Source organism: Anomalospiza imberbis, chromosome 3 (genome assembly GCF_031753505.1).
Source record: "Anomalospiza imberbis isolate Cuckoo-Finch-1a 21T00152 chromosome 3, ASM3175350v1, whole genome shotgun sequence".
In the NCBI taxonomy this organism is placed as follows: domain Eukaryota; kingdom Metazoa; phylum Chordata; class Aves; order Passeriformes; family Viduidae; genus Anomalospiza; species Anomalospiza imberbis.
In genome coordinates this window covers 75658616-75676178 of record NC_089683.1, presented here as the reverse complement: position 1 = coordinate 75676178, position 17563 = coordinate 75658616, and the positions used below count along the sequence as shown (strand labels likewise).

Below are 17563 nucleotides of genomic sequence, written 5' to 3'. Positions count from 1 at the left end.
GAAGGTCAGCCTTTCAAATACAGAAGCAATTAACATCAACCCAGTGAAGGACAAAAATCACAAGGCAAAATCATGCCAGCCACTGTGGCTTCATAGGCATTTGTTTCAACTGATGATGGCAGACACAAATCAAATCTGTTGGCAGATTACAAATCAGTTAGGATACTTAGATGGGAGCCATGGGGTGCTGATTGCTGGTATGATGGAACAGCATGATATGGTTAAAATCTCACAGGAAAGGAGATGCAGCCTCCCTTCAGGGTCCCAGCTGCATTTGTTTATCCATTTCCCAAGTTATGAAGGGCTGTTAAAAACAGCACTAAATGTGTATGTGTAGCATGACAGCATCATGAACAATAATTTCACAGGAAGCAATACTTGGCACTAAGTAAAGATTCATTACCCTGCCCAAAACTGGTAATGTGGAAACTGAATAAAGTAATATGGTCAATTACTTACTGAACTCCATGATGCAGTAAATTACATTGCTTAAACTAAAAATTAAGCTGGTGATATTTAGACAAATTAATGTTGCTTGAAAGACTAAGGCTTACTCTTCTGCTCATTCATACTTCAGAGCCAAGTTTAATATAGATCAAACTAATATAAACAACAATGGAAAATACCATAAATGTTCAGAGTATCACAGTCCAGCCCACTACCAGTCCAATGTTTATGGGCATATATGTAACTGCTCAATATCTTTCTATATCTTCTCTGTCTTAAATGTGGGTAAACATCTAGGTGTGACACTTACTGATGGATTAAGCATGTAACTTACGCAATATATTTCATTATATGATTTTTATTCCCCCTCTTATTTTAATGCATACAACACACTATGTCAGGAATAGAGAGCATGTAAAGATATATATTTAGGATACATTTTGATGCTTCATCTCAAAAAAACCCAAAAATCTCCAGAAACAAAAAAATTAAAAGTGTTTGCTGGATAATATCAATTCCCAGTTTCTTTAAATTCAGCAGACCTTAATCTTGACTTTAAAATGGTTCCTGAGAATATACAATCTCTCCCATGACCTCTTCTTAATCTACTAATCTATTGCTCCACATGGATGTATTAGAACATTTAAGTCCTAGGCTGTCCAAATATTCTTAATGTGTAACAAACCTGACACTTCATAATTCTTTCTGTAAAATGATGCAATGGTTATACATTTCGACAGCAATGTAAGGTCACACTGCATAAATGCATAAACTACTGAAGGTCTTGAGTTTACAATACAGCATGCCACCGCCAATATTAGCACCATATGGCAGCTGGCAAGCTTCCACTGCCTGCCCTCTGTTGTGTCCCACATTTACTCCTGTATGATCATTATTCAAAGGGAGAAAAAAATTGCATAGTTTCATGCAAGTGGAGCTTTTATACTTACAGTCTGTAGCCATAAGTAGCTGTAAAGCAGTAAAATGGTGAACAAGAGTCTACACTATTCAGACATGCTAACCCCAGTCTGCAAAAGTATGTGTAGCCACATACCCTAAAGCAACAACAGCTAATCAAGCACACATGCACTTTATCATGTGGAAAAATGCCTTCTCAGAACTTGGAAATGAATACACATCTTTTCGTCTGTGACGCACAGTCAGGATTTAAATCAAATCCTCAAAGGTTAAAGCTAATACGTTAAGAGAACGCATCATCAAAATGAGCCATGGCAGAATAACTGCTTTCCCTCTAATCAAGCAGCAGTTCAACATGCTTACTAATTATATAATAGCTATGTGCCCTTTATCCTCACCTCTGCTACATATGCTTGCAAATGTTTGGTAAGCAGGGCAAACCATTGGCCGTGTCACTGAAGAGACAGCAGCTGCGTAATGCCGGCCATTGTTACGTGGCATGCGTCTGGTACTGACCATTTGCACACCCACAACTGGCCAGATGAATACAGCTTGTCCAGATGAACAATTAAGTAATTCTTGGATCACTCATCAACAAAGATTCACTCTGTCATGCTGTGAAATGGTTTTCCTTTTATTACAGTACAGTGAAAGAGTTTTTTTTATTAGGTAATAGGCATTTCAGATTGGATAACCATAATTACGTTTGGTTGAAAAGCCACAATAGTCTTTATGAAACCATGTATTTAAACACTGAGTAAATCATGAGGAAACTCTCGTACAAGCACTACCCAATGTGGTTGCTAACGCAGACTTGTGCATATTTGGTGTAAAATTTGGTTTGAGAAAGCAACTCCTCAAAAAAATTCAACACACTTGGTTCTAAAGGAGTATTTATTATATATATACACACACTATTATATGGAGTAATAGAGTTTCTTAATTTGCAATTTAAACATTACTAATAGTCATCAATTTTTTCCTTAATTCATTTTTCCCATTGCTGATTTCCTTCTATTTAAGATTCAGTGTCTACAAGTATTTTGGTATACTTACTGTAAAATTCTGAATTTCAATGAAATTACATAAAATAATTCCACTAGACTAAAAACTAGTTTAGCACTATCATACCAGCATCATATTTCTAGTAGTTGTGCATATTTTAAAGCTATGAAAATGGGCTAACAATTAAGAAGGGAAATTGTTTTATAAATATTCATAATAAAATTCATAAATATAAAATAAGGTTGTTTTTACAGGATTTATGTAAAAATAGTTATATGGTTATTAGCCTTTAGAATATTTCAGTGCAATAGAAGACAACAACCCATGACAAGTGATTTAAGAATAGTTATGTGACTTAGATCTAAACAAGGAGGCTAGAAACATAAACATTAAAGGAGATACTGAAATACTGTAGAGTGAGATGAATTTTAAGTATTCGTTCTAAACAATTCAGACACATGGAGAAACTAATATTCAAGTACACAATACAATATCTAAAGTTAAAAAAAAAAAAAAAAAACACATAAAACAAAAAACTCTGAAATGAAGATTATTTCCATGCTTTGACACTCATAGGGCAGCTGTGCCATAGGCATTTTATGCTTTTGCAGGAAAGAAAAAGTCCCTTTGCAGGAACAAAAAGCCTTCATTAATACAGCAATTATATCCAATTGCAAGGCACTCTAGAGGTGTCACAGGGGGCCACACCGTGGACAGATGGAGGGGCACTTGAAACTGAGGACATATATTCAATCAAAGACATGTAAGCACGCCAAAAAAGAAAAAAAAAACAGAAAAAAAAACAACCAACCAAAGAGAAACATGTCAAACAAACAAAAAAACCCACCAAAACCACAAGAAACACAAATAAACCACAAAACAACAACAAAAACAGCCTCAAAAAAACTAACAAAAAACACACTTTGTGAGATCAAAATTACATTCTTAGGAAAGAAAAAATGAACTCAGCTGTCCAGGTAAGAAGGAATTCCTGGACCAGGAATAGGATCTTTTGGGCAAACAGCGCTTCTTGTAAGAAACCTCAGTACCTAAAAAGTGTGAAATCACTAAGAATAAAGTATGTACAGAGGCCAAGGACATTGTACATAGACCCAGGAGTTCAAAACACACATTCTCTATCTCGTTACATCAGTTATTATTTTAGATAACCAGTTTCTTCAAACCGCCTAAATTAAACTGTCAATGGCAGCATCAAAACTTGCAGATAACAAATTCAAGTAATTCTGTGCAACATTTTACACAAAAGAATGTCCTTAGGCAGGGACTGGATTTCACCCAAGGTTCTTCAGTCATCTTTAAAACTGACAGCTCCTCTCTTCTCTATTAGCACACTACAGAACATAGGCCAGCTGCTGAACTGAAAACAACCAAAATGTCCTCATAAACTTCCAGACAACACAAGTTTTCTTTCCTATAAAATTATAGTCTTGGCAACAGGAGTCATCAGGGAAAGAATTTAAAGATGAACTAAAAAAAGCCTCCAAATAAACAAAGAAGAACACTTGTTTGAAGTCTTAATGATCTGAATTAACTTAACAGTTGATTGAGATGTCAGTCTAAAATATTTCACGCTAGGTATTTTCATATTTGACCAGAAGTATAAAAAGACAGGTCTTACATACCTAAGTTCTCAATGCCATTGATCCTTGCATTATAAAAGCAACATTTCTATACTTCTCAAAAAAAAATTGTTGTCACAAAAATAAGTAAATAAACTAAAATATTTGATGACTTTTTCTGAAATAGATCAGCTTTCCTTTCTCTTGGGTAGCGTTATGAAAAATCCCAAATGCACAGTTACCATCCTGATTTAAGAGACTTGCTCTACATAATTTTCCAGTTGCATCCATAACTTATCTTCTGGAAAGATAATAAATACTCAATTACATGTATCTTTTCTAAAGAAATACTATATGTCCTTTAAGAATTTTGGCGCTATTACTTTATTTACCCACATACTAAATGTTTTTTTTTTAATTTAAATTTAAATTTAAATTTAATTTTTTAATTCTAAATGTTTTTTTTAAACTAAAGAATATTCTTCAATGTTTCCCTTTTTTTTTCTTCCTCACAAAGGAATGCATAACTAGAAAGGAACATACTGGTGACTAAATCCAGTCCCTTGAAGACAAAGGCAGCCCTGTAGGAGACATTTGGTTTAAAAGTACCTAAAATATTCATTCCATGTGTCACCACACTTTATCACAATGAGTATTCAGACATCTAGTGTAGAAACAAAGAAGGCCAGACTTGTAAGTATCACAATAGTCACCTACTTCTTTAAATGCAAGAAATTATTTTAGTTTAGTTATAATAATGTTATTGCACTTCTGATGACCAGTGGGTATAAAGAAAGAAATGGCTGCAGGGGGAAAATAAGATAACATTAAATTAAAAAAAAAAAACAAAAAAAAAAAGTCAACCTATTTAATTAAATCAATACTAAAATTTATTCAGGTCATTTTTATGTGTAGCGAGATAGGTTGTGTACATGTTTGCCATGTATGTTTATGTGTACTGCTAGCTTTTCTAGACCTTATTTTTCACTGTTTGCAATATTTTGCATTGTTTATCTGATGATGGCTAGTTCCCATCTTGCATGGAAACTAGTGTTTGTTAATTTGGGGCATAGATAACCACGAGATAACTACATTCAAACAACACTGAAAACACATAAACTGCACATGTGAAGAAACAAAAATATGGATCTGGAATTTATTTTAAAAAATAATTATAAAACACAAACCCCCCCAGCCTTACAGAAGGCTAATCAAACTGCTTGTTTCGAAGTGGAAATGCTGACCCAAAGGATGTCAAATCCTTGGACTGAAGAAAGTGGTGAGCAAACATAGCACAGAGATGGCTTTCAGAGGAGCAATGAGTTTGGAGAGGAAACTCAAAAAAAAAAAATCAGAAGAGGTAACTGGGCTTGGCTGGCATAACCAGTTTTCTTTAAACTTGGACACTGGAAATCAAGCAACTATAAAGAGCAGTCTTAGCTGAGGTGATTAATTTTAATGGTTGTACATAGCCTCAGAGAAAACTGCTCCTACACACATTTGTCTGACGTCTATTCTTGTTTTGACTGGAGAGGACATGGGTTAGAACTTGCATGGTAAATAAAGTTTAGTACTGCAACACTATACACAAGTATTTATGAATTTTTTCTTCACTCATCAAACACCTTCATGACAAAAGCAAACAAGGGAAAATACGAGATGACATTTGGCAGCACAGGCCCTATTATGATGCAAACCAGCTTTCTTACTCTGCACAGAAAGAACTCACTAGTTTTGAAGGCACACATTTCCCAGCCTTTGTATCTAGCTGATTTCCAAACCCCCAAGAGATGGTGAACACCTTTCCTAGAAGAAGCTTCTTGCCCCATAGCCCCCACTCACTAACGTCCATTCTAACCTTCCCATCAGCTCCTTCCCTGATACCAAATGGCACCACTGAAATAAATTGCTTCACAATAGAAAAAATACATCATAAAAAGCAAAGGCTTCACTTATGAGAAAAGAACATTATGATTGCATAGAAGTAACCATATAATCTGTTATTAACTGTAAGGCTCATAAAACTTCATGAATATCTCAATTATATCACCTCTCCAGATTATATAATAAAACAGCATAATGAGCTTCAGTTTATCTTGACAAGGCTGAATACTGCTCCTCTTTTTAAAAAGCTTTTTATAAAATGACATTCCCTCCCAATACTTGACTTGCAAGCACTCTAAAGACACAATGTACAACATTAAAAATAAACTTCTTCATTTTCCTACCACTGTTGCTTATCCACAGTATTCACAAGGTTTTCTTTTTAAAGACATCAGCTTATACAAGCATCTTCTTGTGACAATAGGTGCAATGCCATTTGCAACAGTTCTAAAGGCTAAATATATATTTTTATATATTTTTATATTTGTTCTAGTCCCCCTAACATTTTTATTAATCTGTTCTCAATTCTGGGATGATGTGAAAATATTTTAATCCTATCTTTAATAAGAAGATACTACAAGGAATGAGCTTGCTTTGCCAATGGGTCATAAAGAGCCCAAACCTTTATTATCAGTCGCACAGAGAAGATACATGCAATTACTGCAACTATTTACTGAAAACACACTTGCTAATTCTGTGACTGGCAGTGACATACTGTGCTGGGCGCTGGCTGGTGCCAAGGCAGCTGCCAAAAAGCTGCAAGTCCAAAAAGGGGAAAGGAGAGGATTAAACTATCATTCCTGTTTCCAAGAATAAAGTACTCTAAATGAGCGAGTCACTTGCTAGGTAATAATTTTCTGGTGTTTATATGGCAAACTTCTGTAAAGTGAATTGCTGTTGGCATTGCCAGAGTTTACAAAGCAAAGGTACTTGCCAAAAGGCAGCTTCACTGGAAGTATTGTTCAAGTAAACATGGAATGGAAAGTTATTAAGCAAAATGAACAGCTAATTTTGCCGTGATCATATCAGTAACATTGAGTGTTTTCACTTAAACTTCAGAACCTGAGGTACAAAAGAGCACACAATGATCACGGGAAACTTAGCAGCACGTAGAACAGAATCCTGGCTATAGTTCATGAAGTAATGGGGTTATTTTTGCCAACTGAAAAGAATAAAATGTCTCCAAAGCACACTGTTTTCACTAATGTTGTCAGAGAACTACATCTTTAGTCTAGATGTGCATGAATACTTATGCACTTAGTGCTCAAACTCACACTCCTCTCTTTTCGTTTCTTTTGCAGATTAAGAATGAAAACAGCAAAGTATTCAGCTTAAGTTTTCTTCATTCAAGTTGCTCAATAGTTGGTTTTCTTTTTGAAATCCCTCTGCCCAGAAAACCACTTGTGTAGCTAGGATGGATGGGATCAGCCAACACACATCTGCACAATAAGCCAGCAGAAGAAACTCAGCATTTCCAAGGATGTTCCCAATACTACATCATGCAAAAAGGAGATTCTGTCCCCAGTTACATATATTTCATAAACACTGGAAGCTAGTATTGAGAAAAAAGTTCACAGGTTCATTGGTCACAGATGCTCATGAGGTATTTTGTAACCAGAGCCGCTCTTATGCCAAAAGCTGTCTACAGGAATCAAGAAATCTTTCCCCTCCACCACCATTCAGATGCTATATCAGGCCAAACAAGGAAATCTTTCCAAATAATTTCTGAACACCAAAATATTAAGAAAATTGCCATTCGTAGACTAGAATTAAAAATAATACATTTTGATTTTTTTTTCTTCTTTTCTATTCTACAATTCTCTAAATTACATGGCAGTATTCTCCTGTTTTCTCCTACTTTCTCTTCTTCCCTTCTTTCAAAAACTTGGAAATGAAGTGCCAACAGCCAACTTTGCTGATTTATTTTAATTTTCTACTAAGAAGCTAAAAATTATAATATATTCAAAATGCAGTTCCTGATAAACAGGATTTCAAAACTTACATTTCAAAATTTCTTAAATTTTTAAAGTGTGAAACTACAAGATAAAACCCTTGAAAATACTGAAATTTCCTTCCAACAATTAAAGATTTTTTTCAGTATACTCCTACCTCATTTTCTAGCTAACATGGTATTGTTAAAGCAATTGGTGATTTAATTCTGCAATAAATTTCCTTTCACTAACCTTAATTTTTCCTTCCCTATGATACAAGCTGCTTCTTGCAGATGTTTTCAGGAATTAAAAATGTAACACTTAATGACTTCAAAACTCATAATTCTTCAGTCACCGTGAACATGTCTTTTTGTCTGAAAAACATCACTCACGTACAGAACTTTCATAATTTAAATTCTAATTTATGTTCATATTTTAATTAAACTGGCATATGTTTGAGCTGCTGCTGAAGAAAGAGGATGTATTACAATGGTCTGCATTATTATATATGGCATTATTCAAAAATACAGGAAACAAACCAACCTGTTATTTTGTAGCATAGTGAATTCCTGAGCACCTTCAAGTACTTAAAAAAAAAGCTAAATCAAATAGTAGTGCAGCACAGTATACATCCCAACTGCACAATAATTGATGGCTAAAAAAACAAGGGAGAAAATGTTTACTTAAGAACATCTGAAGTATCATCTACACCCCACTGATTCCAGGGCTTCAAGTGACAGCCCATGCATATTTAGGAAATGCTAAGCCACAAGATATGATTTTGAGGGGCTGAGATGGCTAACACCAGTCCAAGAGACACAGGGAGTGACTGGCAAGGCAGACTTGGGGATTCAGAACTTGTTTTCTTTGCCTTAAATAGCTCAGATGTGATAATCAAGATATATTCAGTAATTCTGTTTTACAGAGGTTTAGGTAAATGTTAATCTACTAAATTAATGACAATTAAAAGGAACTTTCCCACATACATAATTAGAGCTTCTGAGATTTTTCGGCAGATCTTTAGTTATTTTGAGATCAAAACAATATATATAGATATACTAATAACAAAAATTCCAATAAAAGGTATTCACTGTCATAACAATAGCAACTGAGGGATGAACAAAAACCATGTTGAAAACCGATGAATTACTAAAACTTACTAATTTTCACCTAAATTCTCAACACCCTTACAAGTCCATGGCACATCATGTATATGGAAAACATCTGCTTGAATGAACTCATTTTTAGACAACATTTAATCTCTTTCTTGTAGACACATGTGAGGTGAACCACTCATCCCAGCCCTCTGCCCACAGAGTTACAAAAACTGAGATTTCCACTACCAGCCTTAGCTCTCCACTCCTTCCACATTCCAGCATTTTCCAAAGGACTTCTACTGAGCTCAAGAGCATTCAACCAGTTTTTGCAGTCTTTCAACCTGCCCTATTTTTAATATATGCCTGACACTATTGTGCTTCTCCTGGGAACATGAAATAGTTTATGCAAGTTTATGCAAGAAGGAGAGCAATACAGGACTATGATTCCACCTTGGAAAGTTGTAAGGACTCCCCTATCTTATGTGGTCCCTCAGGATTCTGGACCCATCTGGGGGCAACAGATTGTCCTGTACTGATCTTTTCTCATTCACAGCAAAGGCACTCATTCCTAACAGATCCCTGTAATTAGTCCTCACAGACAGAGATTCTGCAGGATACAGTGTCAATCAGATATAAGGCTAGGCTTGGGAGTCTATTGCTAAATAGGGTTTCTTAGGATTTTACATTACATTTCATGCAGACCACTGCAAAATATTTTGAAATAGAAAATTTAACTCATTGTATCATACCACATCTCAAAAGGGAGTTATTAAATAGGGCATTTTTCTTCCCTTCCTATGCTTGCCATCTATTGAGGCAGTTACACTGATTAAATAGTCTGATGTTATGCTCAATGTCCCAAGAATTTCCTGGTTTCCACGAATTACCTTTTTAAAACTGGATCATGAAAATAGCACTGGGAGAACTCTAAATGCAAAATACCCTCCAATTTATTTCTAGCCAATCAAGTGTTCTTAATATTTATTTTCCTTATTAACTGTTCTCTAGACAGTCTGTACAGCATTTTTTCCTCTGGAGATCCACTATAACCAGGGAATAGAGATAAATCTTGATCACAGTCTATGGAAAAATCATATCAAGTGAACAGTGGGACACTTGTTTTTAGAGGGGATACAGAGCAGCACTTACCCTGCTGACTTCTTTAGGAGCCGTTTCATCTAAAAGGAAATAAACCAAACAATTAGGCATTCCAGGAAGTTTCCAGACTGAATGAAGAACAAGATAACAAACTTCAAACAATTTCTGCACATTTGTACAAAACTTTCCTAATATGGTTTGATCAAGTGATTGAAATATCCTGAGACTGGTTTGCATTTACAATCTTTTAAAAACTTCTAAAGCTAAAAATCAATTAAAGCAGGATAAAGTATTTAGGAATTCTATCCTGACTTAATAAGAATACAAAATTTCATTCATTTCAGAATTCCTGAGGGAAGCTGACACAGGCCAGCTAAACACTAAATTTATATTCCAATTCAGTAAGGGTTTTGTTAGTGCTGCGTAGTCTGCAAATTAAAGGCCTTTGCTATCAAATATATGTCACCAACATCCTACAAGGAAGCTAGTGAGCAGACTTAGACCCTCTGTTCTAATATCAAAGATGCTAGTCCTGTTGACTTTGGATGTGGAAAAAAAATCTTGTAGCCATAAGCAAAGAAGAGTATCACTGATGAGATCTGGCATAACATGTTAAAAGAAAATAGATTACAAGATTATATATATATGCATACAAACTATAATGTTTTGTCCTTTCAAATGAAAACAGATTTTCATGCATTTTTAGTAAGCTTAATACATATAAATAAAGACAAGTAAAATATCAGAGCTAAAACATTAAGTAGTATTTCTGAAAATGCAGGGAGTGCAGCTATACAGCAAGAACACATCTTCCACAGGAGGGGTTTCCAACTTTCAGTTTAACCACACCAAAAGTATCTTAAACACATCTTTACAAACCTCCAGTTGGTTAGTTGTTTCTGAAAACATGAAGAGAACTATTTGTAACCTTTTATTTGTTCCTAGGAGTCAAATTACTATACTTCAGAAATTAAAATTAAGTCAGGAAATAGATTTAATCTCACAGAAAATACCATATGATTATATTTGTCAAAGGCTCTTCATATCTTGCCATTTAAAATGAACTTTTAAACAATAAAGGTAGAAACTCTCAGATTTTCTAGCAAACACATTTAATACACAATTTCTGATGAAAGAAATCCTTATAGCAATACAGATCTCCCCTCAAAATTGAGTGATTCTAAGGAAAATAATATCTTTCACAACCATGAGCGAATATTAGTCTCCTCTAAATCCCAGTCAAATTATATGCCACTAATTTACACATGCAGAACACAGACAAACTTAATTTGACTATTTAAGGCAGTTCTGTTGTTTGCAGTGCAATGTGCAACACATGCTCTGCCACATTCAGTGATGTTATCTTCCTGAAGCACACAAATCTATATACCAGTTACAAGAACAGCCAGAGCTACACTCAAAATCCCTCTCTCCTATTACCTGGTTTCTGACACTGAGCAACAGGAAATGTGAGCAACAGAAAACTGAGTGATGACATGACACTCTCCTTGGAGTGCACTCTCAGTTTTCAGTAACCAAGGATCAAACATTTCTTCAATCAGTGGTGACACTTTTCTGTTTAAAGGATGGGGTTTTCTTCCTCACACTTTTGTCGGGTAGGAGGGGTGTTAGATTTTTTTTGGCTGCTTATTAAACCTGAGTCACCAGTCTTTAGCATTCTCAAAATGCTATGAGCTCCACACTTCATAATACCAGAAAAACTATTTTATTTTGAATCTGCGCACTATGTATTTCATCTGATTCCCTCTATTCACCTTATTCCTGGAGCCTGTGATTCTATAGATCTCTGAAGAAAGTCCTTCTCTGCTCCATCTAGACCTTTCCTGATTTGAGAGGTCTGGTCTGACTTGCTGCTGGTAACTCTCACCACTCCGATTTGTACTGTCCCACCCATCTTTCTGGGGTGGGAAGTCCAGAATTACAGGCAATACTGCGGCTCAGAAAAACACAGTTAGGACTTACAGAATGGCACAGGGATGATTTAGGGAGTTTCTCTCTATTTTAAAAGAATAATTCATAACATTTTACATGTTTCTTGATAGTTACGGAACCCTGGACTAACATTTTCAGACATTTATATTCTGTAATACTGATATCTCTCTCAAAATTATAACTAAGATGACCTCATTTCCCCCTCCCTCCTCCCCCCCCCCCGCCCAGTGTATGCGTAAAATTACTTCCCCCATGTAAAGGAGTCAGCATTTATCTCACTTTTCCACTGCTTAAATATTAACTTTTAACTTTTCCACCTGTTTTAGCTCTCACTCAGCCTGGGTGACTATACCCTAAAAAAATTTTAACACTCTTATCTTCCAAATTAACTTCAACGCTGCATCCTCTCTTACTTAAGTCATGATATATATACTGAAAAATGGGTAAATCATACTAGTGATAAAAGTCACAAGTGCTAAGCCAGAGCAGCCACAAAGAAAACTTTAATGAAAAGAAAGTTTTCAACATTTCAGACATGACATTTTGAGGCATTTACCATGGAAGCAATTATTCTAATGCCCAGTTAGTTTTATCACAGGAAGTCTTCTGCAAAAACAATATCGACTTTCTCCCTGGTCTTACACTGTTGTTTTTTTTTTCTGTGTAGTTAAATACTGCTGCTAGTACACTAATGTTGTTGATGACAGCAAACAAATGCTTAGGATTAATTCTGTTTGAGATCCCAGATAGCTCTACAGTCACAGTTTCCTAAGGAATGTTTTCCCACACAGCAGATGTCAGATTGACCTAATAATTTTTCTTTTCAAAATTTGCTTTAGGCTTCAGATAATAAGATACAAGTTGCTTGTAATGCAATTAGACCAGCAGAGATATATTTGCTGATTTTTTTTTTTACCTTGAAGTGTCATACACCTATAGATCAATAGAAATTCCACATCAATTTGTGTAGATTGTTTAAAGACTGATCTCACCTCCCTGAAAGAAAGTTTACCAGGTTTACTTAATCTCTGTGGTAGAATGGCATCAGTCAGATGAAACTGGTCAGTCTATTTTAATTGCAATTTGCATCTTTATTTTAGACATCTTGACTCTGGCAGCTTCTGTCTCCACTGCATTTGTAGGATCTTTCAAAGATACCTCAGCTGAGAGTGAGTTTCCTAAAGCAGTAACTATCACACATACATAACAGAAATTTCAAGTCATCACTCAAAAATATTCTTGCTTCTTAATGCACAATCTCATTAGGGCTACCTGAACATCTCTCCTGATTTTCAACAGTCTGGATTCACCTCACAAGTCAAAAGCACTGGTGTTACTTCACAGAAAACTAATTTAGTTTGTTTAAATACAGACCTAGGTATTGAAAGGGAATATTCATGAGACTGATCACTGGTGGCACACTGTGTTTCTTTCACTGAAGCAGGACAAAACATGAATTCTAGCTATTTTACGTGAACAATAAAATCTACACTGTTATTTTTAAGTTCCTGAAAAAGGATACTCAGTTCTTCCTCTTCTTAAGTAACATGCATCAGACAATAAATAAGGCCTGAACCAAGACTTCACTGCAGATGGTAAGCAGAGAAACATATTGTCCGCCAGGTGTCCTAAAATTTTAATTCACTCCTTCGCATACAAGCAAACAGGGCACTCACAATAGAATTCAGGAGACTGTGCATTTGACTTCATTAGACATACCTAAATCTGGTAAATTTGGAAGATTGTTATTTTCTATGGTCTTAGCCCACACTAAACTGAATGAAACAGTAGGAGCAATTTTGCAGGATGGTTTATTCTGGCCAGAAAACTTCCAAAAGGCACCTTCTGAAAGTATCACCAGTCCTTGTGAGAACAGAAAAGCATGAAGAAGATCCAGGGTTTTCTTCTGTTTCCAGAATTGCTTAGTACTACAAAACATACCAATGGATGGTAGCTCTGCACATACACATCCATGATCATAAAAATCCTCAACTGTAAAACGTATGTGGCAACTTAAACTAATCTAAGGAGGGCATTTCCACATCTGCTAAAAGCTCCATAAAATGCTATAAAAGTCTCTCAAGTTTAATATACCTCAGCAAAAATCATGTTGGAACCTGGGCTCTGACCATCAGGAAGAAACTTAATAGTTTCCAGCAGTAAATATGCTTTACCAAGAAAGTGTATGATTGTGTTTTATGGTAATTAGCCAATGACATCATATCCTATTCAACTGGGCTGTTGAATGACAAGAGTGTTAAACTGGTTAGCTCATCTATATTATCAGTCAGCGAGGTGCAATCACCATTGTTTATGACCGGAAGGCAGCCACAAGACAATGGCTGAAGAGCATGTAAAACAGTTTATCATTGTTTCGTACCTACCAGTTCACAGCTATACCTTTATGCCCATATCTACTGCTTTTCTTGCCCGACACACAATTCTGCCTGGCTTTCACTCCACTAGCTGCACTGCAGCTTTCTTTAAAACTGATTATACATCATGTTAGAATGTTTGGTGAAGGAAGACTCTCATCCAGTAGCAACAAAATTTCAGAATGACTCTTTTTAAATCAAATTTGATTTTCACCTTTTTTTTGTTGTTGTTGTTCCAGAAGCTCTGGTTGCCAAGTATAAAGTATCCTTAGAGTTTACTGCAATGTATCTAAGAAACAGCATTATCACTACTAATCTCTCCTCTTACTTTTGAATAGAGCTGTCCCTTCACTCTTGAACATTTTTCAAATACCTAATTCAAACTTCAAAATCAAAGTTTTATTGCGTTCAGCCATAAAAGAGAAGGAAAATATTACATTGCTGTTGACTCAAATACTACTCAGATATATACCTTAAGCAATTGCATTAAAATCAATAGAAGTGCTACAGCATGCATTGAAAAACAGAAATGTATTTTGTATTAAATGTCATGGCATTTCTGTAATGTATAGTGATTCAGGGCTGAAAGAGATGATTAAAAGAGAACACTGCTTGAAGCAGGTCCTACACAGATCCAGCAATCTGAGAAAACCCCACTGGATCTTGTCCAATACAAGAAATTTGGATATTTTAAAAACATGCATACCTTTTGGACCCTGCTGGGCCTCTGGATTTTGACTTGTTTATTCCTAGACCATGAATATCTCTTCCCAACCGATAAGATGCCTGGAGAACTTTAAGGAAAGGCACTTCCTCCTGCTTTCCCAACATCTATATACAGCCCACACTCCACTCCGAGCCCAAAGAGGCAGGGGATGGGATCACACAGTTCAGTGCCATGAGGTTCCCATCCCTGGCATGGAGTGAGGCTTTCAAGATTGTTGGCCCTAAAAGACCAAGAAATTTCAGTAAATTGTCAGCTTTTGGAGCAGGAAATACAGCATATGGCTCAGTGACAGCAAGAGAACATAATAATCTTACATATGTTAGGAAGAATGTAATCTTTCACTTACCCTGGGGAAACAGAGAATCCGATACTAACATTTTTTGTAAACATTTTGCTTTTAATTATTTCTATTTTGTTCTCATCCCTACCTTTTTGATCACTGTGTTCTCATCTCCATCCGTTTAGGAACATAAAATATTGGTTTTTAGGGAAAAACACGTCCGTGTAATAAAACTGTAAGCTATTGAACTCTTAAGAAGTTGTTTAAAATTTTCAGATTCCAGTGTTTATCACTATAGAGAATCAAAAGTAGAACAAGAAGCTTTGCAGCCTGCCTGATTTTCGCCTTTCTGCACTTCTGACTACACTGAAAACAACTGTCACATTACTGAACTTTGCAATAAAATTCTCAGAATTTGCAGAAAAATCAAGACTGAGTAGTTTTCTTCTCTTTAGAACAGCTGACAAAAGAAACAAAAGAAAATGCCCCAGAGGAAACGTTTGCTAACGTCAACAAGGGTAAGGGATCATTAGAGCTTGAGATGATAGGTTACCATGTAAGAGGGTGCAGTGATCCAGTGTGAAACATATTTATGTCAGGGGAATAATTTCAATTCCTCTGAAGAAACCATACTGTAACTACAGCATAGGTACATTTGTATTAGTGATGTATTTTATTTACTTTACTCTGGAGACTGAAAACCAAGAAACTGAAAAAATGTTTAAATTAATCAGGAAAAAAACTGAAGATGAAAAAGACAGATTAAAATTTACAAATTAAGCCTTTTTCCTTTTAGGATATTTCAGCTGATTTGTTAGTAATCATAATCAAGCTCTCAATGACTGAGTTGAATATTACAGAATAATGATGTGCAGATAATTCATGACTTTGGAGTCTTTGAAAAATGGCATGTTACACTAACATCATGAACAGATTGAAACCAAGAGAAGATTGAACTATTTACTAGTTATCAGTACCACCACTGTGAGTAAAACATTTTGCTTGCAATGAGAAGAATGCTAAAAAACATATAAAATTATAACTTCAGTGTGTGGAAAGGAACAGAATATGTAACTACAAAATTATAGACAGGTCTCCGTGAAAGATAATGACTGCACCTTATGAATTCCTGAAGTAGTCAGTTTTATTCTTAAAAGATTTTATAATGAGAGATAATTATAATTTACAGGAATGATACAAGAAAAAAATAATTTTAAAAATTATCTTTTTGGCTGCTCTATAACAACAACAAAAAAATCCAAGATATTGTGGATTTCAGTATTCTTCTACTGACATTTGAACAAATGCAAAATCTTAACTCTCTCTAATAACAGGTGCAGTATTAAACATGCTAGGCCAGATTTAGAAAAATTTCCAGGCAGGGATACATGCACTGTGATTTAAAAAAAAAAATCTCCAAAGCAGTCTGGTACCCAATTCCTTGAAATAAAAGAAAATTAAATACCCCAGTGATGAGTAGGTGTGTTGATTTACTCTGCTGATTCTCACTGCTCACATGACAATGATCATTCACTAAGTTGTAGAGACTCAGCCACTTGTCTAACCCTAAAATATTAAGGTTATGTGAAGTAATTGAGGAAGGTTATTGAACAGTGAGCTTACTAAAAGACAAGATAAAAATGTGACGAATACCAGTTGTCCCTGGCTGAAAACAAGAATGTTCCCAACGAAGCTCTGTTTGTATAGCTCTGACTGGTCTTGTGTAACCTTGAGGACATGCTGTAACAGCCAACATCAGACACATCACAAAGTCCCGGCACCTAGCGGTCCACATGTGTCAGGAGATATGGCCATTAAGTGCTTTGGCACATCAGCATCTAGATTATCCTTTGACCCAGACTGGTTCTCCAAGAGGTTCCACAAAAGTTTACAGGCAGAACCCAGTCCTCAGTGGACTAATGATTTCTGAGTATGCCCACCAGCACATCTGCATGCTCCACTATGCCAACAAATCTACTGCATACCAACTTTCAGTAGAGAAACTTTGACACAGGTTTCAAACTGAGGGCTGGCTGTACTACCAGGCACTGATGATGGTCCCCATCATAAGAATCTAGTTCCTTGAGTCATTAAACCACAAGAAAGGGAGGTAAAACACAGTATCTCTGCAATTCAGAACATGAGAAACACTTGTTTACAGAAATCATCCCATCCTTAGGGGTTGCAAGGCAAATGTCCCTCAGACACACACTCACACAGAGAAGAGATTAAACTGGAAATTTCAGACAGAATTCAGAAGAAGAGAAA

At 35.7% G+C, this 17563-nt stretch overlaps 1 protein-coding gene across 6 annotated transcripts in view; it reads right to left on the bottom strand.

Moving 5' to 3' along the window:
- Positions 1-17563, bottom strand: part of PDE10A (phosphodiesterase 10A) — a 340723-nt gene that overhangs the window by 53719 nt on the left and 269441 nt on the right. For all 6 annotated transcript variants that reach the window (XM_068185214.1, XM_068185216.1, XM_068185213.1 and 3 more), the window contains exon 3: positions 10012-10040. In XM_068185214.1, coding sequence (XP_068041315.1) covers positions 10012-10040 — 29 coding nt within the window. The remainder of the gene's footprint in view (positions 1-10011; positions 10041-17563) is intronic.